Here is a 23,770-nt window from a genome sequence, read left to right as displayed (position 1 = left end):
AATTTGTTAAAATTTTTTTTTTTAAAAAATTTTTTTTTTTAAATTTTTCAAGAAAATTCGGAATTTGTTTAAAGGGGTTGAAATGGTTTTTAAAAATTTTTTAAAAAACAAATTAAAAAAATTTTTAAAAAATTTGAGTAAACTTTTATTTTAAATAAATTTTTTAAAAATTTTATTTTTAAACTTTCTTTAAAATTCTTTGAAAATAATGGAAATCCCCTTTGATAAATTTTTTTTTTTTAAAATTAATTCATTTTTTAAAAATTTAAATTTAATCTTTTAATTATTTATTTTAAAAAATTTTAGGGGAAAAAATTTTTTTTTTGAAAATTTTAGTTTAAAAAAGGGTTAACTAAAAGGGGTTTTAAAAATTTAATTTTTAAAGAAAAATTTCAAAAATGAATTAAAAAAAAAAAAAAAATTTTAAAAAAAATTAAATTTTAAAAACAAATTTAAAACATTAATTAAAATTAAAAAAAATTTGAAAAAATTTTTATTTTCAATCCCCCGCAAAAACAAAGGGCCCTTTTAAATTAAATTTTGGTAAACAAATTTGGTTTTTTTAATTTTTAAAATTTTGTTAAAGGCTTTAATATTAAACAAAAAACCCTTTTTTTAAAGTTTTATGGTTTGATGGTTTTTAGGGTTGTAAAAAAAATTTTTTTATTTTTTATTTTAAGGGTAAAGGGGATTTTTGCCAAAAAATTGGGTAAAGTTTTTTAAAATTTTTAAAAAATAGGCCCCAAATTTTTAAAACAAAATTTTTCCATTTAAAAAATTAAACATTTATAATAAAATTAATAAAAAAAATAATTTTAAAAAATTAAAATTTTAATATAAATAAAAAAGGGGTAAAAATTTTCCAAAATTTTGAAAAAAAAAAAAAAATTTAATTAAAAATTTAAAAATTGTTTTTTTTATTTTTAAAATTTATTAAATATTTTAATTTTTCAAAATTAAAATTTTAAAATTTATTTGGGTTTTAAATTTTTTTAAATTTTTTAAAAGTTTTAAAATTTAAAAAGGAAAAGTGGGCCGGGAAATAAATTTTGTTTAAAATTTTTTTAAAATTAAAAAAAATTTTCCAAAAATTAAATTTAATTATTTTAAAAGGTTTTTTTATTTTAAAATTATTTTTAAAATTTTTTTAAAAAAATTTTTTTGGTAATTCTAAAAACTGTTGAACTAATATATTTTTTAAATTTTTTATAAATTTTCTTTTAAAAAAAAAAATTAATTGTTTTTATTTTATATTTGATTTTAAAAAAATTAAACTGGGATTGTTTAATAAAACCCAAATTTTTTTAAAATTCCCTTATATAACATGAAACTTTTTGGGCCCCTTTTGGGTTTTCTCCATTTTTACCTTAACCCCTTTTATTTTTTAATTTTTGGAAAACCCCTTCCCCTTCCCCAAAGGTTTTGATTCCAATTTCTTTTTTAAAATTTAAAAATCCCAAACCTTAATTCAATAAAATTTAAATAAAATAAAAATTTTTAAAATTTAAAAAACCCCATTTAAAATAAAATTTTCAAAAACCCAAAATTCCAAGAATCCCTTTTAATACTTTAAGAAAAAAATTCGGGCAAAATCACATTTTCTTTCCCTTAAAAACCCGCATTTTTAAAATTTTCTTATTTTCCTTTTTTTAATTTCAATTCCAAAACATTTCCCTTAAAATTTTAAAAAAAAAATTTCCTTTTTAAAATTTGCCCTTCAATTAAAACCCAAAAACCCAATTAAGCAAAAATTTTTAATTTAAAAACCCAAAATTAAATTTATAAAAATTTTTTTAAAATAAAAAACATTTAAAATTTTGAAAAATTTTTTTTAACTTTTTTTAAACAAATAAAAATCAAAATTTTAAAGGGCCTTTTAAAAATTTACTTTCCTTACTTCAATCCCTTTTTACTAAAAAGGGCTTTAAACTTTAACTTTCATTTCATTTTAAATAAAAATAAAATTTAATAAAGGGCCCTTTTTTTTAAACCAAAAATTTTTAAAATTTAAACCCAAAAAAAAATTTCACATTTGGAATTTTAAAAAATTTTTTTTTATTTCTTGCAATTTTATAAATTTGGGGCCTTTAATTTAATTTTATTTTTTAAAATTTTATTTTAAAAAATTTTAATTTTTTCACTTTTTTATTTTCTTTAACCCATAGTCCACCAAAATTTTTGGTTTAAATTCTTTTTTTCCCATTGACCCTTAAACCAATTTTCCCCTTTTTTTGTTTTTTTTAAAAATTTTTTCCTTTTTAATTTTTAATTTAATAAATTAAAACCCTTAAAATTTTTTAAATTAAAATTTTAACCAAAATTTAAATTTTAAATTTTTATAAAAATTTTTATTGCTTTTTTTTAAAAAAAATTTTCCATTTTTTAACCCTTTTTTAAAATTTAAAAAATTTTAATTCAAAAAAAATTTTTTAAAAAATTTTTAATTTACATACCCATTTTTTTCAATCTTTATTTTTTAAATTACAAATTTATTTCAATTTACCCAAAAACCCAAAATTTTAATTTAAATTTCAAAAATTTTAAAAAAAAAAAAATAAAAAAAAAATTGATTTTAAAAATTTAAAAATTTTTTAAAATTTCCCCAATGAAAATTTTATTTAAAAAACCCAATTTTAAAAATAAAATTTAAAAAAAAATTAAATTTGGTTTTAAAAATTTTTTTAATTTTTTTTAAAAAGATTTTATTTTCATTTTTTTTAATTTCCCAAAATTAATTTTATACTTTTTTTAATTTTCCCTTTATTTACCAATTATTTTTAAAAAATTTTTCTTTTCCCAAAACCCTAAATATTTAAAAATAATTTTTTTTTTTAAATTTTAAATAAAATTCAAAAAAATTTTTTATTAAAATTTTCCCAAAAATCCTTTTTTAAAAAAAATTTTAAATTTTATTTTTAATTCAAAAAATTTACAAAAATTTAAAAAAAAATTTTTTAAAAAATTAAAATTTTTATTAAATTAAAAAAAAAGGGTTTAAAAAAAAAAATTTGAGAATTAAAAAAGGGTTTTGGGAAAAAAAAATTTAAAAATTTGATATTAAAAAAAAGGGTGAAAAAATTTATTTGAGGGTTTAAATAAAATTTTAATTTTAAATTGTATGTCTTTGAAAAAATTTTGAAATTTTAAAGAAAATTTTAAAGGGTTTTTTGAAAGTAAAAAAAAAAAAAAATTTTTATAAAAAAAATAATATTTTTAATTAATAAAAAAAAAAAAATTTAAAAATTTTTAAAAATTTTAAAATTTTTAAAAAGGTTTAAAAAAAGGAAAAAATTATTTTAGGGGAAAAATTAAAAAAGAAAAGGAAAGAAAAAATTTTTTTTTAAAATTTCCTTTTACAAAAAAATAAAAATTTATTAAAATTTCAAAAGAATTTAGAAAAGAAAAAAAATAAAGGGATTTTTGAAAAATAATTTTGAAAAAAATTTTTTTTTTTTAAAAAAAAAAAAGAAAAAAAATTTTTTTTTTTAAAATGGTTTAAAAGGAAAGAAAAAAAAAATTTTTTTTTTTAATTTGGAAAAAAAAAAAAAATTTCTTTTCTAAATTTGCTTTAATTTCCAAAAATTAAAAAAGGGTTTTTAAGGGAAAAAAAAAATTAAAAATTTGGGGAAAAAAAAAAATTTTTAAAAGAAAAAAGAAAGAAATTTTTTTTTTAAATTTAATATTTGAAGAAAATTTAAATTTATTAAAAAAAGGGAAAAAGGGTTTGAAAATTTTTCCCTTTGATTAGGTAAATTTAAATTTTAAAGGGTAAATTGAAAAAGAAAATTTAAAAATTTTATTAAATGAAAAAAAATTTTTTTTTAAATTAATTATTTTTAAAATTCGGAAGACCATATATGAAATACGCTATGGCAGTCTAGTATTAGGTATGTAGCATAAGACCATGGATGAAAAATATCATGAAATCATGGTACAATGTATAAGGTATACGATGTAAGACCGTAAATGAAATATATTATGGCAGCTAGGTATAACGAGTAAGACCATGAATGAAAAAGTCTATTGCATCATATGATAGTATGCCAGGAGGGTAGATCGGTGTAAGACCATGGATGAAAAACTCCATGGCATCCACATAACAGAGATAGTTTGTTAGGACAATAAACATAGAACATAGAAAATTCATTAGGACAATAAACACAGAATAGAGATAATCCGCTAGGACAGTTAACATGGATAAAGTCCATTGGGGCAATAAACATGGGATAAATCCGATAAGGTAAGAAAGATGTAAGACCATAGTTCGGCTAGGACAACTCATAAAGTCTACTAGGACCACAAACACGAGGTATATTGCCAATGTGCCAAGCATGAGAAACTATGCAAGTGGAAGAAGAGTTAAAAGAAAATGTAAATATGGCAAGCGGATAATGAAGAATCTGTCAAAAATGATGAAAGCGATAATGATAGATATGAAAGTTGACAAGTCATGGACAAGGACCCGACAAGAATTAGAGGAAGATAGGCCGTGCGAAAGCTAACCTAACTATGGGAAAATAATATGGGAAAAGTGTTTGAGGATCGTAAGCAAGGATCCGTCATGAAGAGCCACCAGGGCTAGCCCAAAAAAATTGTACGTGAGAGGAAAATCTCATGGAAAGGATAGAAGTTTCACTTCCAGGATAAGGATTCTGTCATGAGGACAAAATATCTGTCAAGACTATTCTACTTTGAGGAAAGTCTAATGCAGGTACACCGCCGCAATGATAGCCTGTAGAGAGGAAACGAGCAAGTGGGATGGGAAGCTCGTATAGTCGCAAGTATGATAACCTATTGGTTCAGCAAATTAGACCGACCATCACTTATGGGATAGGCGAGTTCCCAAGTAAAGGTTAGAGTGAGGGGCAAATTATTTGAATTCGAAAATTAAACTTGATTCGAATTCGAAATTCGAAAAAAATTCGAGTTGACTCGAATAACTCAATTAGTTTAACTTAGAATTCAATTTTTTTTAAATTTTCAAGTCGAATCGAGTTTTACTCACTCCTAAAATTAAATTTTCCTTAGCTTTTTTTAAAACTATTTTCTTTTTTCTTTACATTTGTTTTATTTAATTCTTATCTTGTATTTGTCTTAAATATTGTGGGTTCTACATCATAAACCATCATCTTAATACCCCTTTAGACCACTTACAATATACACCACAATTATTTTCAATTTCAAAATCATGCATTACGTAATTGTCATAACAAATATAAAAATGATTATAAAAAGAATTTTCAATTATAAAATTTAGAAATATTTTTATTAAGTTTGAAAATTAAAAATAACAAAAAAATGAAATAAAAGAAAATATTTTGACAATTTGTTTCATAAATGATAAAAATAAAAAATGGAAAAAGAAGTTCGATAAAAATTATAAATTAATTGAAATTTCAAAAGTTTCAAATCAAAATTAATTATTATTTGGAACGTTTGGAAATTCTACTTATTCCATGATAATTTTGAAATTTATAAATTTAATCCTTTTTGGGTTTATTTTTAAGATTTTGACAAATTTTATTAAAATTTAAATGTGACACTCTACCCTTTTGGAAAACAATTAAAAGTTTTCACCTGTTTTTTATTTTATTTTTCCAAACATTTTATTTTTTAAATTTTATAACATTTCTATTAAATTTTATCACCTTTTTTTAATGGATACCTTATTCATTTTTTTGTAAATTTTAATAAATTGTTGGCAATTGTCTTGTTTTTTAAATTTTTGAAGATTATTTGTATTTAAAAAAGGAAATTTTATTATCTTTTGAAAATTTGAATAAAATTTTAGTTTTTTTTTGAAGTTTATAATTGTATTGACCTTTTATAATTTTAACAATTTTTGGAATTCTAAAATGCTTTAGTTTTTATAATATTATATATATTCCCAATTTTAAATTCAGAATGCATCATATATTACCAGAAATAATTAATGATATTATTGATTATCTTTATCTGCTCATTTTAAAAAATAAAAAGATTTTAAGGAACTGTATTTCAAAATTCGAGGGACTTAAAGAGATATTTACGCTTGTTAAATCCTAATCGGTTTCTATTACTGTTCAATTTGCAACAACTTGAGAAAAGGTTAAAATAATACTTACTGGAAAGAAAATTTATATGATTGTCTCGTCTCGTTGAAGTTCGAGTTTGCTTTACGGTCGGTGTTGCACGTGAGGCTTGTGGCTTTCCGCTCATGTATTACATATCACAAATATAATATAATATAAAGTAAATTATATAATTTTTCTTTATAAATATTAAACTTTTACTGACTTTAATATCACAGGACGCAAATTCAGTTGAATAATGATAAAATATTTTTATTTTATAAATTAAAATGTATTATTTTAAATATATTTTATTATTTTATATATTTTTTATGGAAAATAGAAAAATATATATACATAATAAAATTTAAACCCAAATTTATATATATTTTAATATTTATTCTTTACTAACCAACTAAAGTGTTATTTGTTATTTCTATCAGTTTTTTATAAATATATTTATTATTTTATTTTCACTTAGTAATTAATGAAGTTACTATTTTTATATAATATCTTTCTATATTCTATAATCATATTATATCTAATTATATTTGGAGTTGAATCAAATTAAATTTTTAAAAAGAGGTAAACTTTTGTAACATTGTTTCAGTATCTACAAAATTCAAACTCAATATCTTATCTAAAAATAATCAAACTCTTTAACTATACAAATTATGTAAAAGAAAAAGAATAAATATTAATAAAAAACCAGAACTCCCATGATTGACTTGGTGATCAAGGAATGTTTACCTATAGAACCCACCCAAGTTCAAACCTTCGGGAAGCAAGTGGTAGGCCTTTGTTTGATAATTCTTTTTAGACATAGTGTGGATATATCCCTATCGTATGTGTGAGTACTAATCATCCTCAAACACAAGGCGTAAGAGTGATGTTTGGTTTCATTTTCTTCCGAACTCTCAAAATACTAGTGCTTCAATATCAATATAGGGGTTTGAGTAGATTTATTAATTTTAATATAAACTTAAAAATTTAATGCGATTAACTTGTAATTAAACCCAATTTAAACCATGAAAAGTCAACAACTTGATTTGATTCAACTTAAAATTAACCTAAATTGAAACGATCCAAACTTAAAATAACCAAACAAATAACCTAATATGACTTGAACTTATATTAAGTACAATTTAAAATAAAAATAAAAATAACAATTATATACTAAATTATTAAATTGTTTTAATTTATAACTTGTAAATTGCGCATTTCAATTTTTATTATTCTAAAATATGCAGTTTCATCCTATACCATATGATCTCGATAACAATTTGTAAATATAATAATTATTTAATTAAAATATATATGGTCTCTTTATTTGCAAGTCAAATTAATAAGTGAAAGAGAAATTATTAAAATGCAATTTCAATTTGATTCTATATTAGTTCAACCTTTTTTAAAAAAAAATCAATGTTTTATTTTCAATTGATTTTGGTTGATTAAAAACTATTTTGACTAATTTTATTTTAATTTTTACATGTGTTTCAAATCCTAAAATCTCATAAAATTTTTATTATTCTAAAAATTTTAGATTAAATAACGTTAATAACAATAAAACTATTAAAAGTTTAGATTAAATAAATTTTATTAACAAAAAAATATAAAAATTGAAAATTAAAAATATTACTAATAATAAAACTTTTATAATGAGCTTTTAACAATAAACTAATTCATAATAACTATTTTCCTCCATTCAAATACATTTTATTGTTTCATTATTATAGTTTAATTTAATTTAAATTTATATTAATTTATAATATTTTATATTAAAAATATTTTCAGTAATTATTGATTTTATAATAAATATACATTGATTCAATAATTTATTTAATTTTGATTTAATTTTATTTTAAAATTAAAAAATAAATATTATCTATTTTAATAATCAAATCCAATAAATAAGAGTAAAAGTGGAAATAATTTAACCTAAAATAATTCAATTAAAAAAATCTATTACTAAAAAACTAAAACCCAAATTCAAATGATTTAAAAACTCAAAAATCTAAAATAACTCAAGCATGAAACTGACCTAACAGAAGTAATTCAAAAATTTTAAAATCCGAATCCGGGTTCTAAATTCACTGCCTGATAGGCCCAATTGACAAGTCTAGGCGTGAGGCAATAACTAAAACGACGTCGGTAGGCCCTTACTTATTTTTATTTTTATTTTATTTTATTTTATTTTATGAACTGCTGTGAGGAACTGGGGATTTTCTTTTAGCTCGAGGAAGTGGCGATTTTCAGTTGAAAAAATCTCGAGGAGTTGAAATCTGATGTGGGCGACTTTAAGATCCCGATATCTGCATCTATCTGCAAAAAGGTTGCCTTCCTCCTCTCTCACAAATGGCTCGTGGAAGCTGGGGTTTTCAGGTTTAAATCAGACGTTCTCTTCATCCACTGTGGAGAGAAGAAGCAATGAGTTGCTGAGCCTGCAAGAGGTGGAGAAGGTTCTAAGCGACGTGAGAGCAGACGACGTGGCAGTGGTTCCGGTTGGTAACCAATGCGATTGGGCAGATTTCATGGTGATTGCCACCGGTAGGTCCCAGTGGCATGTTAAGAACATCGCCCAAGCCCTAATTTACAAGGTGCGGTTTCATGGGTTTTCTTTTTCTATTTTGTTCCCTAGTTTCCTCGATCCTCACTGCGATTATTTGTTTATTTTGCTGGTACAGGTTAAGCAGAAGCAAAAAGGAGCTAAGAGGATGGTATTACCCAGCGTGCAAGGGCAAGAGACGGGAAAATGGATTGTTATCGACTCTGGTTCGTGCTGCTTTCCCTCTTTCCTTTAGCTTCAACTTTGTTGTTTCCTATTAGCAATTTCTTCGCATGCTTATATTTAGAAATGTAATGCGTAAGGTTGTGAAGATACCATTGTCGGTAATGATTTTTATGCAAAATCAAAATGTTTCTATTTGCTTCTGCATTTAGCTGCTTTGAAGGAATGGATCTCGTGGGATAATGTTTCTTAGGGCTTAACACGTATATGTGGTTAGCAGTTTCAACTATAAGAAATTTTTTTGGAATGATAGTATATAATTCTATGTACTCTCTATAGTTTCATGCAAATTGTACCATTTTGGATGATTTGTTTGTGTGGCTATGTTTCTTTTATTTAGGCCGAGTGATAGTTCATGCTCTCGATGAGAAGGCAAGAGCTTATTACAATTTGGAAAATCTTTGGACTGCAAAGCCAGCCCAGAAGGAACCAGTTGAGGTAAGTTTGTTTAGTTTAATCTACAATGATGTACTTCAAATCTTATAGTGTAAATATTTTATGGAACTGTTTAGATCCCAGATGATCGGAGATGGTCAGGTTCAGCTTCTCTATCTAATTGGTGACAATGCTTGTCTCCTTCGGTTCCATTGGTTTTGTGGTCTTACACCTCCATAGGTCATAGAAGTTGAACATGGCATATTTTACAGTAAGGTGCTCCAATGTAAAATTAGAGTCCTATCTCTTGTGTTTGGAATATGGATTAGTTAATTTGAGATATTCTACTCACTGAGTTTGAAAGCTAATAATTGTTATACATTTTTCACATTTCACCCTTTAGACAGTCGAAATGAACTTTATATGTTGATTACCTATAGGATATTTTATCTCCTCGGGGTCTCTCGTTCCCTTCCTTTCTTGCTTTTTGTAGTATTTTTTTGTCAAAATCTTTCTTGCGGAGATGCAAAAAGTATATATATGTTTGCTAGTTGATCTGTTAACCAATCTTTCCGTCTTGTTTGTTTCAGGAGTTGACAAAAGTTTTTGTAAAGGTTCGGCGTATTAATAATTCCAAAAAGCCAGCCCAGGGAAGTGATTAATCGACAGAGTTCCTTTGTTTCATGGGTTTATCACTTGGATTTTGCAGTTGTAGTTTGTTAGCACATGAGAAGGTTCTTTGCTTGTTGTACTGGAAACTATATAATGATATATGATCACTAGTTCTTTTCATGTTTGCTGCTGCCTTCTATATTCTGCTTTTGGTTGCCTGATTCTATTTTGCAAAGGAGATATCACCCTCAGGTTATCGTCTTTTTCCTACTTAGATCATCTTGGTTTTGGGTGATAATATTGGATATGGATACTTGCCAACAGGTGTGTTTTTAACCGAGGTTTTTTCATGTATATAGAGGGTTATATGCGTAGACGTCAGTCCAAATCACGCAGTGCATGTGACTTGCTTACGGTTGAGCTGATTAACCTAATTTTCCTCTAATCAATATAATAAATCAGGTTTAAATTACATTACAGTGCTCAGAACACCATTCATTTTACTGACTTGCCACCCAACGGATAGTACCTACCGCTGGCTGTATCAATCCATTCATTGTAATTATGAGGGCAACAAGGACCCATTACTGAACAATTATCAAATCCATGAAATAATATAAATTGAATAACAATATTGTTGGAATTGCCCATTCTCACTAGTTTTTTTATACAAAAAAGCAAGTATCAAAATTGTTCTTCTTCACTTCTCCGCCTCCTCGTTGCTGATTCATTCCAATGGCTGTTGCCGCATCCAGTGTCATTGCTCTGAACTCTGTTTCTATATTCGGTGATTCTAGTGACCCAAAATTTCTTCCGACTCGGCAATGGTCTCCAATTTCCTGTCGAATCGGATTGGTTCATACTAAGCCTTGTATCGGACTTCAGTGCAGATCGAGGAGATCGTTTGCTTCCTCCAGTACTTGTTTTCTTTTGCTTTAGAGCAGTCATTCTAATCCTTACGGCATATTTTATAGTTCTTTTAGCAGGGAAAAAAAAAAAAAAAACTGCAGGTTTACGAATTAAGGATGCTGCATTATAGTCAAATTCATCGTCGGAGCTTGTGGACTTTGCTGTTTAACGAATGATAAGCAATATTTGAAGATAATCTGACAGTTTTTGAAAATTTTCGAGACACATGATAGACTTAAATAGGCTTTTGATCTTTTCATTTATTTTTGGGTTCTTGGTTTTTCTTTTTTCAGGTGTAAGAGCCAAGCGTGTTGAACAAGCTAGCTCTGAAGCAGCTCAAGAAGTGGAAGCTCCAGTGGCCATAGTTACAGGAGCTTCTAGAGGAATCGGTAAGGCAGTTGCCTTGGCCTTAGGAAAAGCCGGTTGCAAGGTTAGCGGGTGTTCCTTATTAGTATCTTACAGGGAAAAATACAGCACTTACTGTCGGTAGTAGTACAAATATCTCTCAAATATGAATGGGTTGTCGGTCTCATCAATTCCTGAGATAAACTACTCATGATTACCGTTATCTAAATTAAATTACTTGTCTAAACTATCTGCTGGCTAAGTAGGCTGACTCATGGTCCATTCAGCTTTTCATGCTTATTTGCTGTCTGCTGATAATGATTGCATGCATATCAAGGGTTTCAAAATTGAAGATTATTTTCTATTTACTACTATTTGTTTTGAAAATGACGGTTTTAGATGCCTTGTTTGCTATTGCAGGTCCTAGTAAATTACGTTAGGTCGTCAAAGGAGGCTGAGGCAGTTTCAAAAGAGGTGAACTATATGCCCTTTGATGAAATTTACACGAATACTTGATTGGGATTACTTCTTTTTCACTTAAACATTGCTTTAAAAGCTGTTACCAAAATGCCTTTGTATTCTAGATCGAGTCATACGGTGGTCAGGCTGTTACTTTTGGCGGAGATGTTCTAAAAGAAGCTAATGTGGATGCAATGATAAAAACCGTAAAGTCAATGTTGTCTTTCATTTCATAATTATATTTGTAATTCTGTTGTAGATGTCATGACTTTGTGTTTGTATTGGCAGGCACTAGATGCATGGGGAACTGTTGATATATTGGTAAACAATGCAGGTTATGTAAAATCCTTTTTCTCTTCTCATGATTTAGATTTTGATTTTGTCTTCTCACTTAATCTGGTGAACACGATTTTAGGAATTACTCGGGATACTTTGTTGATGAGAATGACGAAATTACAATGGCAGGAGGTTATTGATGTGAATCTTACAGGAGCGTTTCTTTGTACGCAGGTCAGAACGAATGCTGGACATATGACTCACTATTCTAGTTGATGTTTTGAGTCATATATTATTGGAACTGACTCACTTTGCTCTTTGCAGGCAGCAGCCAAAGTCATGATGAAGAAGAGAAAGGCAGTAACATATTTCTCCATTTGAAGTTGGTTTAACCATGCTTGAAGAGTGTTTGTTTAAGAATATGTTGTATTTTCAGGGAAAAATAATAAACATATCATCAGTGGCTGGTCTGGTTGGGAATCTGGGGCAAGCTAACTACAGTGCTGCTAAAGCAGGAGTGATTGGGTTGACAAAGACTGTTGCAAGGGAATATGCGAGCCGAAACATTAATGTAAGTTTTCCTGGGTTATTACTTCTTCTGATAAACAATGTTGTATAAAAATTATCGTTCCAGGTCAATGCTGTTGCCCCTGGATTCATTGCAACTGATATGACTTCCAAGCTTGGTGGAGATATTGAGAAGAGAATCTTAACAACAATCCCCTTTGGTGAGAGAGATAATATAAAATCAATAACTTTCTTGATTCTTACTGTACTCACATACAACTGTCTTCCTACGGCTTTTACTATAAACACATTATTAATGTCATATCCTAGTTTCAGTTGATTCAAATGCTGAGTAACAGTTGCAGTAGTGGTAACTGTGTTGATTATGGATACAGGAAGGTATGGTCAACCGGCAGAAGTTGCTGGACTGGTGGAATTTTTGGCCCTAAACCCGGCTTCTAATTACATCACAGGACAGGTTATGAATCTGCTTTCTTCATTATGGCTTTTTATATATAAAACCGGAACAATGGTTGATTTGTTTGAGTTAGCTGATAGTCGGACATTGTTGTGTTGCAGGTGTTCACCATTGATGGAGGCATGGTCATGTAGATAAACTTTCAGCCGGTTCTTAAGCAGCTGCAGTTGGGATCTCTAATTAAGGTATACCTTGTTTAGTGGATGCTGTTGTTCGATAGTATTTTCTTTTTAAATATAATAAACAAGAATTCCGGAATTTAGCTTTACAAGGAGAGCTTTGCCAATATGCGTTTTTTTAACCACCTCATATTCATACGACTCAAATAATCATAATTCAGACTCAAGAACTAACAAATGTTTATTAATAAATTTAGCACTCGTTTACAATTTCTTTTTATTAATTTGATTCTTATTTTTTTAGTTAAATTTATTTATTAGCCTTTTAAAAGAGTCAAATTATTTTTTTAATGAAAATACTAATTAAAACATTAATTTTTAACGATGTTAGTATAACAACTCACATGGCAATCCACGTGTACTTAATGATGACATGATATTATTTGTTTTATATGCCATATCAAAAATAATTTAAAAATTATAAAATATTCAGAACAAAAATAAATTCAAAATTAAAAAATTTAACATGAAGAAAATGCAAATTGTAATGCTAGTTGTCATGTTTAACAATATAACGTTTTAGCTAGTGTTTTTGTTAAAAAAAACATCAATTTATTATTATTTTTTGAAAGTTCAATGAACCAATTCAACTCTTTTTAAAAGGTTGAAGTCAAATTTAGCTAAAAAAAGTAAGGGTCAAATTAACAAAAATATAAACGTTAAAGACTTAATTTGTCATTATGCCTTAATAGAATTAACAAACTTTTATTTCCCTCACATAAAAAAAAAAATTTCTCAATCCCAAATCCAAGGTATGCAATCTCCCCAAATCTATCTGTTATACCCCCATTCGCATTAAAACATGTGGCAAGCCAAGAAGAAGCCTGAACAATAAGCTTGTGACCAGAAGACTGTGAGGTTACCTGCAAGCTCACCCTTTCAGGATGACTACCTGGGCAACAGATGACCTAATCTTTATTAGGAATATGAAGTTGTTAGTTACCAAACATCACGTGAGCTCAATTGCTTTATCCCATCAAAGTCAGAACGAACGACAGAATCTGTCATATCATAGACATCCTCGTCTCGTTAAAGACATCCCTCCCACACGCTTCGTAATGATAGCTAGATAGAAAGTCCAACGCGTTAGCATCATTTTACACATGACCGCTTCCTATAAATGTAATGACTCGATTTTTAGTGGTGTCAGAAAATACGATTTTAGGATCCTGTTTCCGTAATCTGAGTATGTAAATATTAAATAAGGATATCTATGGAGCTAGGGTATCATTGAATTGAATATGGATAAGTAATTTAGCCTAATTAGTGATTAATTAAGGCTTGAGGACTAACTAGTAAAATTTTAAGCGTTATAAATTTTTAATTAGAAAATAGCTCGGGGAACCCAAATTGCAATTAGATAAAGGTACAAAAAAAGCAATTAGACCATGTTAAAATAAGACTTAGTGTACAGTGTGATGATGATAGATTAATTAAGTAAACTAATATAATTAACTAATTTAACTAAGTTTAATTAAGAAATAAACCTAATATAAATAGAAAATAATGGATAGGAAAGATGAAAAGTATCATCTTCTTCAACATTTTCACTGTCCAAAAGAAAGAAAACAAAGGAAAGAAGCCATTTTGCATCCTTACATTCAATCATTAATAGGTAAACAAAATTAGGTTATTTTATTGTAATTTTTATAGATTTGAGGTTATGAGAGCTTGATTTAGCTAGTCCATATACCCATTTGCAAAACTGTTAAAATTTTAGGAAGTTTCCATTGTTGTGATTTGAAAGTTTTAGTTGTTAAATTTATAGAAATTAATATTAGTTTAAGAAAATGACTAAATTGTAAAGCTTAATTGATAGTTTTGCATGTTAGGGACCAAATTGAATAAAATGTAAAATTGATAGTAGAAATTCAAAGTGGGAGGTCCCTAATGAATAATTACAAAATCAGATTTTAATCCAAGGCTTTAAATTGAAAGTTATGCTAGTTTTGATTTTAGGGACTAAATTGAATAAATTGAAAAATATGTGTGACTTTGTAATTGAATGTTATTTGATATAAAATTTGATATTTTATATTGTTGGATTATTATTCGTAGCTAAAGACGACATGAGGATGTCAAGAGTAAAAGAAAAGACTAGAGTTGACGACGAGTAATTCAGATTTTTGGTTTGTATTTTTATGATTCAAATCACTTTAATTGCTGCATAGTTATACTATTTTGCATAGAATGATATTGAGGTGAGTTGAAAATGGTTAATTGAATTGAATTGGTATGGTTGTGATTGATTATCAAGATAAATGACTAAATTAAATAAAATTGAAAATAGTGAAACTTGATGAAATTATGAAATTTGCTTTGAATTGAATAATTGGTTATCCTATTAACTATATTGGCATAGTTGGATATAGTTGGCATGCCATAGGATAGATTGAGTACGGGTTACTTCGATTACATGTCGATGAGTTTTGGGCACAACTTCTACTTTGATTATACCGGTCACAATATATTTACTTCAGACTTTTCGATGAGGCGCTAGTTGTAAAATTTGGTGTGTTGGTTGATATTCGTGCATCTGTTGTAACACCCCTAACCCGTATCCGTTGCTGGAGCAGGGTTATAGAGTATTACTGGAGTTTACAGTTAAATCGAGCCAAAAAATACTATTCACATTAGATAATAATCATATAGCCCCTTAAATGGACCTTCGAAGCCCAATATGAACAATAGAAACGATTCGAGACTAATCGAAAACCCTAAGAATTTTTCACGAATTTACAAAATTTTCCTTATATACAATGCCCACACGCCCATTTGGTCTAGAGGCACGCCTGTGTGATTAGGCCATGTGGCTCACACGTCCGTGTTCCTAACCCGTGTAACTCTCTGACTTATAAGGCATGAAGAAATTTAGGTCACATGGCCAAATCACACGCCCGTGTGCTAGGGCGTGTGACCCACACGGCTGAGACACACGCCTGTGTCTCTGACCGTGTGCTCAATTGAGTATTCTGTTTCTCATTTTTAAGGTGCAGGGGATATACGGCCAAAACACATGCCCATGGGATAGGCCGTGTATCTACCAGTATGGATGAAAATAGGCCATTTTAAGGCCATTTTTCTCACCCTTACACAACCAACCTGCACTAAACACATTCATACAATAATATATCTCAACTAAACAATCAATTCAAGCCAAAATCAAATTTTATAACTATCATAAGCAATCACAAAATTCAATTTGCATAAATTCACTATTTTAACTTCATTCATTAATTATTATAAACTACTAGTTCTTATATGTTTAAAACATATACTTACGTATCATTTATAACCTTGTTTCAAAGTTTAACTCTTTCAATTCCTATATATGCCATATAAACCTTTAAATACATAACAAGGTCTACCGGAGATGATCTGGATAGTGTGCCTTGTTGTGATGATTTGATCTTCCAAATTCACTTCAATCTACAAAAGACATTAACATACACAAGTAAGCTTATAGAAGCTTAGTAACTTCATAGGTCTAAAGTAAATCTTATCAAACATGATATATTTTCAAAATAATAATAGAACATTTCACTAATATTTCCTGCGAATCACAATCTCAAATGATTAATTCACTTGATTGAGCTTAATATCACTTTAATTCATTTATCACTTACCATTTCTTATCAAATTTAGGAAACGTCTTACGAAATTGACTACGTTGTTCACTTGATGCTTCATTTCACTTTGATCTTGCACACTTTCTATCATGGTCTTGCCATGGTTGCACATTTTATCACTTTGCCATAGCTTAGCTATGGTCTTATACTTGCACACACTTATATAACTGCCATGATTTAATCATGGTCTTACGTTCACTTTCACTGTGCCTTATCTCAGTTATGGTCTTTCACACTATGCCATAGCTCCACTATGGTATTACATTTCACACTTTGCCATGATTTAACCATGGTCTTATCCGTCCATTCATCATTGATCACTGATTGAATGTACTCAATTCTGCGTTTCCTTTAATTTGAATTTCCACTTCAACTTTCACGTTATCACAATTTTCATAATTCAATAGAAAATTTATATAAATAAAACACTATATCATTTATATATTAACAATTAATCATAAGAGTTCAACCATATGAACTTACCTGGCTAATATCGTTGAAGTTAAAGCAATTCAGGGACTAATCAACAATTTTCTCCTTTCCACGTTCGTCTTTGAATTCTTGATCTATAATATAGAATTTTTCCATTCATTAGCATTTGTTTTAATTCTAATTCACTTCACAATCTATACCCTTCAAAATTTTGAAATTACACTTTTACCCTAAAATTTACAATTTTTACAATTTAGTCCCTACTCAATTAACCCATCAATTGAGCTAATTTTTCTCAATAAACACATTATTCCATAATTTTAAACTACTACACAACCTTTGATATTCAAAATTTTAGCACAAAACCCTAATTCTTAACTTTTTCACAATTAGGTCCTAAAAATCAATTTCTATTGAAATCACTTAATAAAATCATCACATAGCAAAATTAAAGCTTCAAATCCATGTTTATTCATCATAAATTTCCAGCACTCAACCATGGTAACTTTCAATTTCACCCATAGAATCAAAAACTAATGAATTCAATAAGCGGACCTAATTGTAAAAGTCACAAAAACATAAAAATTACAAAGAAAAAGCAAGAATTGAACTCACATGGTTAAAAATATAAAAAAAGATTTTTTTATACCTCCTATGGCATTTTGGCTGATAAATTATGAAGAGAACTCTAGATTTTTCAATTTAATCACTTGTTTTATATTTAATTTTAACCAAATTACCATTTTGTCGTTAGTTCACATTGTTTTCTCATCCATTTCTATACCCATACCGTCCAGCCAAAATTATTTGGGTCTAATTCCTTTTAAATCCTTCCTCATTAGACACTTAAGCTATTTAATCACTTTTGCTAGTTTTGCACCTTTTACAATTTAGTCCTTTTTAATTAATTAACTATTAAAACGTTAAAATTTTCTAGTGAAACTTTAATACTAACTCAATAACACTCCATAAATATTTATAAAAATATTTATGGCTCGGTTTATACATTCAAGGTCTCGATACCTTGTGTGTAACCCTTTTGACCTAATAAATTCTTTTAAATTCATATAATTCTCTAATTCAAAAATATTTCTAAATTCACACTTGACTCATTAATATCAATATACTAAATTTTTAAACTTACTCATCGGATTTAGTGATCTCTAATCACTGTTCCCGACACCATTGAAATTCAGGCTGTTACATCTGTTCGAGTTCGAGTTAGGTTAATAGGAGATATAATGTATTAATTGGTTGATTGATATTGGAAGTGATCAAATGTTACATGTTGTACAAAAAATATTCATTTATAGAATTTGAATATTGATAACATGTGAAAGAGCATGCAAACTAGTTAAATGAGTTTGAGGGCTGATATGAAAAGATAATGGTTAAATTGCTGTATAGTTCAAAGATTTGTATAATCTGTATGTGATTTAGTTAACATTTTTACTTGAGATTAGTTTTATACATTTGGTTTGAATTTTGCATTATACTGACTTGAATCATAGAAATACTACTTGTAATACCCCAAAAGTTGCTATAGTAAGAAAGTGAGATATTGTCCTTGATATAGTAAAATAAAGGAATAAAGTGACAAAAAGGGAAATTTTGAGTTATGTCAACAAAATCTATTTGGGAAGTATATTATGATATATTAATTCAAGAAAGGACTAAATTACAAAAGTGAGAAAAGTTTTGTGGCCCAAGAGCAAATATTCAAAATTTGAGGGGTTAAAGTGTAAATATAAAAAGTTAAAGGACCAATAGTGCAGATATTTTAAGGGTGGAAGGATCTAAAAACTAAGAAAAATGGATCAATTGGACCAAATTGAATAAGTGAAAAAAGTATGAGGGGTTAAATCACAATTTTACTAACATGAATGATGAATCAATGAAGGAATTTTGAATAATTATAAGGGGCAAAATGATCATTTAGCAAGGAAGATAATTTTGAAGAGTAATAATGATGTTGGTGATATTTTAGAATAATTAAATAAATAAATATTAGTTTATTAATATATTGATTTGATATTTATTTATATTTTATTTATTTTTGTTTAGTATAAAAGGAAAGAAAGATAAAGAATTATCTTCATCTTTCCATGCTACTAACATGAGAAGAAGAAAAGAAAGAAAGAAATTTTCTTTTCTTTACAATTTGGTCCTTTCACAAAAAAAATTACCATTTTCACTTAAAAATCAAAAGCATTTCCATAGCTACCAAGAGAGAAAGATAATAAGGAGATTATGGGGAGTTAGAATATCAAGTTAGATTCAAGAAATATAAGCTCGAAGAGAGAGAAAGTTAAGTAAAAGTTTGGTTTTAAGAGAATAAGGTATGGATGTTAAGATTTTATGTTATATTTAAGTTTATTAGTGATAGAAAAGCATAAAAATGGGCTGTATTGAATGCCATGAATATTTAGCTAGCACGGGTTTGCATTAAAAATGGTTAATTTGCATGTTTTAGACTTAGGGACTAAATTGAATAAAAGTAAAAATTTAGGAGTAAATTTGTAAAAATGTCAAAAATGACCAAATTTCATGAAATGAATTATTTTTTTGTTTAAATTAATATATTGTATGAAATTATTGATTTATATCAAGGTTGAGTGGAAAATCGAGGAAAATGGAAAATTTTCAAAATGCCTTTGAATATTGGTATTTCTGCAATTTAACCAGGTAAGTTCGTATGAACTGTATTCTGTATAATTTTGATTAAAGTGAATGTTAATTGGTGATTGGTAATATATATATTTTTTGTTGCAATTGAATTATTGTTGGAAAAATATTATCGAAATTAATACTCAGTTTGGATTGAACGCAAGATTTGAGTACATTCGTGATTTGGAGAATTGACGGCATTGGAGGAAAATGGCAAAAAATTATCCAAGTAAATCGAGGTTCAGCATTTTTTGTGAACTCTCGTGTTTTACTTTCCGTTTAGCTCTTACAAGCTTCTGTTTAACCCTTATGGGTTTCTATTCAGCTCTTTTGAGCTTCTGTTTAACCCTTATGAGTTTTCGTTCAGTTCTTTTAAGCTTCTGTTTAACCCTTATGGGATTTTGTTTAGCTCTTACGAGCTTCTGTTCAACCCTTATGGGTTTCTGTTAAGCTCTCATGAGCTTTTGTTTAGCTTTCGAGCTTCTGTTAACGATGTACTTAAATCCGTAAGTCGTTCTTCGAAAGGTAAAATATCGGGAGTTATCTTGAATGATATATGTATATGAAGAAATGGTAGGAGAATGACATGTAATATGATATATATATACCAATATCTTGATATGTTGATACATGGAAATCATGTAAGTTGAGATGAGAAATAAACTCAAGTGTAACATGTTGAGATAGTAAGGTTATCGATGTTGAAATTATATGAAATATGTTCAAGTACGCTAACAAGTGTTGTTGTTTGCTGCTTAGGCAAGTGCCAAGCTATTGGTTGAATGGTAATATATTTAATTATAAGATGCATTGAAATGGTAAGTGCTCAAATGAATATATGTTTGTGTTCATGAAAGAGTGGTAAGTTTTAAGTTATGCAATTTCTTATGAAATGACTTATTTTATGATTAATTCGACAAAGGTTATGTTTAAATGATTAGCTTGTGGTTATGGTTGAATGATATGTTATGACTGGTGTATTATGCATATGGAATGAGTGTAGAAAGTAAAGAAATGCAAATGGAAATAAAGAAATTTGGAAGAGTTAAAGTTTGTTTAAAATCCTACTATGCTAGGGATAATATGTATTAGTGATGCTGTGGATTTATTTACTTTGTGAGTTGATGAATATAGCCACATGAGTATTGTGGTATCAATATTAGATTATTCTTGATATTTATAAATTTCATATTTGAAATGGATGGATATGATTAAAGTTTATACGAGCTTATTAAACATTTATTGCTTACGTATTTGTTTTTCTTTACTTTTCAGGTTACCGGAAGCTCGATTGGGTTGGAAGCTTGTCGGAGTTATATCATACTATCTATCGGTTCTATCGGTACTTTTGAATGTTTTGATTTTGGTTATAATGGCATGTATAGGTAACTTGTTTAATGTTGGCCTATATGTAATTTGTTGAGATTAGCCACTTATTTTGGCTTGTTTTGGATGCCTAACTATGGCTTGATGATAAGTATAATGTTGATTATAGGTTGACACAAAACTGGTTGAAAAATATGGCTTGTAAAATAGCCTATTTTCATCCACACGGGTAGAGACACGGACGTGTGTCTCAACCGTGTGTGACACATGGTCAGGTGATACTGCCGTGTGTCCCATGTATTTTAAATTTGCACAAAACAGAATGCTCCTAAATAGGTGATACGACCGTGTGTCCCAGATATCGTAATTGAAAGTCGCCACAATGGATAGTAATATGCGGATTAACTTGAGCATGGCAACCGAAGAGAAGGTTTTTTCATAATTGATGCCTTATTTCTAAGTATAACCTTTGGCTACAAGTCTGGCCCAATAAGTTTCCACTTTTCCATCTGCATTTCTTTTCCTCTTGTAGGTCTGTGACAGCCCTAATTTGACCCTAGTCGAAAAGTGGTTTCGGGACCATAAAACCGAGTCACAAAAATAATTAACCATTATATTATATACTTATTCATGTGTAAATGCATGTGTGAAAGTTTTATGCTTTGATTTTTGTCATTTGTATGTGAAATTTATTAAATAGGAATTATATGAGACATTTTTAAAATGTGATAGTTTAATGTGTAATGGTCTATTAATGCATGTTATAAAAGTAGGGACTTGCATGTCAAATATCCCTTTTTGTTATTAGTGGTAGGCCATGATGATGCTTTATATAAAATATATATATTAATTATCACTTAAAATGGCTTTATATTTTATATTATTAATGAATAAAAATAAAGGAAAAATGGGTGATGAAAACAAAGCTTTATCTTTGTTCTTGGCCGAAACGAAAGAGAGGAAAGGGGAGAAAACTCCATTCGGTCACCTTAGGCTTGAGTCAAGGTAAGAATTCATATTAATTCTTAAAATTGTAGTTAATTTTAAGTTAGTTACCAAGTTCTTTATTTAACCCATGTTAAAATTTTGGTTTTAGGGAGGATTTGAGTTCTCGGCCATGGTAAAAAATGAAAGGGATACATGGTTGTCTTCAAGTTTAATAAATAATTACAAATGAATGATGTTTGAGATAGTTTAAGGTGCTTGTAAGTAGTTTAGATGAATGAACAAAAAAATAAAAATAAATCATTTTGTGTATTGGTGTAATTGCCGAATTTGAACTAGGGATATTTTTGAGTAATGTTTGTATTTTAAATGATGGAATAGAGTAAATGCTTGGAATGTGTTATGCAATTATAAGTTGGATTAAAGGTTGTTATATTTCCTTGTCATTTTCGAAAATGTGCTTTGTTAAAGAAATTGGGTGTTGGATGTTTAAGTGATGTAAGTATATGTATATTCGGCTTGTAGTTATATAAGTGTAGTATGAGAAAATAACTCATAATTAAATGCAATGTATGTTTCGGGAAAATTGGTCTTGTTGGCTATTCATGTATGTATATATATATGCAATACTACGTAGTGATTTCTTCGCTTATGTGTAAAAGTATATGCAAGCATGATTATAATAAAATTGTGGTTTTTGAGAAGTTGAATATTAATATACTCAAATAGTCAGGTGAGTATTCGGCCAAGTAAATAAAAATGCAATTACGTATATATATATATACATATATATGTGCATTCGGCTTGGGTAAAACAAAGTGGTTGATAAGTTGATTGAAAAATAGACAATGAGTGTATTTGATTATTCGGCCAAGATGATGTTTAAGTGCGAATGTATTTATGTGGATGTACTTATAAGTATAACTTGAGATTAAATGGTACTTAGTCACTATAAATAACCATACTTGTAGAATTTATTAAATACATAATTGGTCTTAAGTAGATATGCATATAATTATAAAGTTGTTAATGCCTAGTAAGGTGTTTGGTTGTGCATGACTAGGGAATATATATATACATATGGTGTTTGATAGTTAATTATTAAGTCATATGTACCTTAACCTTATAATATACATGTATTATATTAAATTGCCTATTTGATAAGAAATTAAATAAATTCAATTGTTTAAATCAAGCTCAAGAGCAAAGAGGAACTAGATCAGATAAAGGAAAGGAGAAAGCAATCGAATAGCCTATCCGCCACTATTCAAAAATATCCGAGGTAAGTTTTGAGTAATTACAGTTATTAGATAATTGATGTAAAGAGATAAGTATGATAAATGAATTGCAACCTATTGTCTCTACTTGAATAAGGTTGTTTAATAAATAACTTGAGTATATGGCATGTAACCGAATGGATATTAGGAGTTAAGCTGAGATAGTGAAATGGTTATGTGTTCTTGCGTAAAAGTGTTGAACCGATAGTTATATTGAAAGTGTGTTTTCTATGTGTGCTTATACTCAAATGAAGAAATTGAAGTACAAATGTGATATGTTATGTGGTAGAGTTATCATGTGGGTAAATCGCTAACACTTGATATATTATATATCCGGGTTAAATCCATGAGCTTCGTCTTTGGTAATATATATCCGGTTAAATCCATGAGCTTAGTCTTTGGTACTATATCCGGCTTAAAGTTCCGAGCTTTGAGCTAGTATTTGGATTCGGGTTTTGAAACCTAGCGAGCTTAACGCCGGTGATTGAATGAGATTACAAATTCAAATGTTTAAAG

General features: G+C 27.9%; 2 protein-coding genes across 2 annotated transcripts; both read left to right on the top strand.

The window, feature by feature from the left end:
- The first annotated feature begins 8,226 nt into the window (after window positions 1–8,226).
- LOC108474600 (protein Iojap-related, mitochondrial) lies at window positions 8,227–10,005 on the top strand. Its single transcript, XM_017776577.2, has 4 exons — window positions 8,227–8,647; window positions 8,735–8,822; window positions 9,179–9,276; window positions 9,804–10,005. Exons 1-4 carry the CDS (start codon window positions 8,336–8,338, stop codon window positions 9,873–9,875), a joined length of 570 nt encoding a protein of 189 aa, XP_017632066.1. The 5' UTR covers window positions 8,227–8,335; the 3' UTR covers window positions 9,876–10,005.
- A 143-nt stretch (window positions 10,006–10,148) lies between these two features.
- LOC108474599 (3-oxoacyl-[acyl-carrier-protein] reductase 4) lies at window positions 10,149–13,202 on the top strand. The gene is made up of 11 exons (XM_017776576.2): window positions 10,149–10,741; window positions 11,028–11,164; window positions 11,500–11,553; window positions 11,664–11,744; window positions 11,827–11,872; window positions 11,954–12,048; window positions 12,139–12,171; window positions 12,251–12,385; window positions 12,449–12,542; window positions 12,717–12,799; window positions 12,901–13,202. Exons 1-11 carry the CDS (start codon window positions 10,561–10,563, stop codon window positions 12,931–12,933), a joined length of 972 nt encoding a protein of 323 aa, XP_017632065.1. The 5' UTR covers window positions 10,149–10,560; the 3' UTR covers window positions 12,934–13,202.
- Window positions 13,203–23,770: the final 10,568 nt, after the last annotated feature.

Source organism: Gossypium arboreum, chromosome 3, assembly GCF_025698485.1.
Source record: "Gossypium arboreum isolate Shixiya-1 chromosome 3, ASM2569848v2, whole genome shotgun sequence".
Taxonomy (NCBI): domain Eukaryota; kingdom Viridiplantae; phylum Streptophyta; class Magnoliopsida; order Malvales; family Malvaceae; genus Gossypium; species Gossypium arboreum.
The sequence above is the reverse complement of the archived record's forward strand: the minus strand, read 5'-3'. Positions and strand labels throughout refer to the sequence as shown.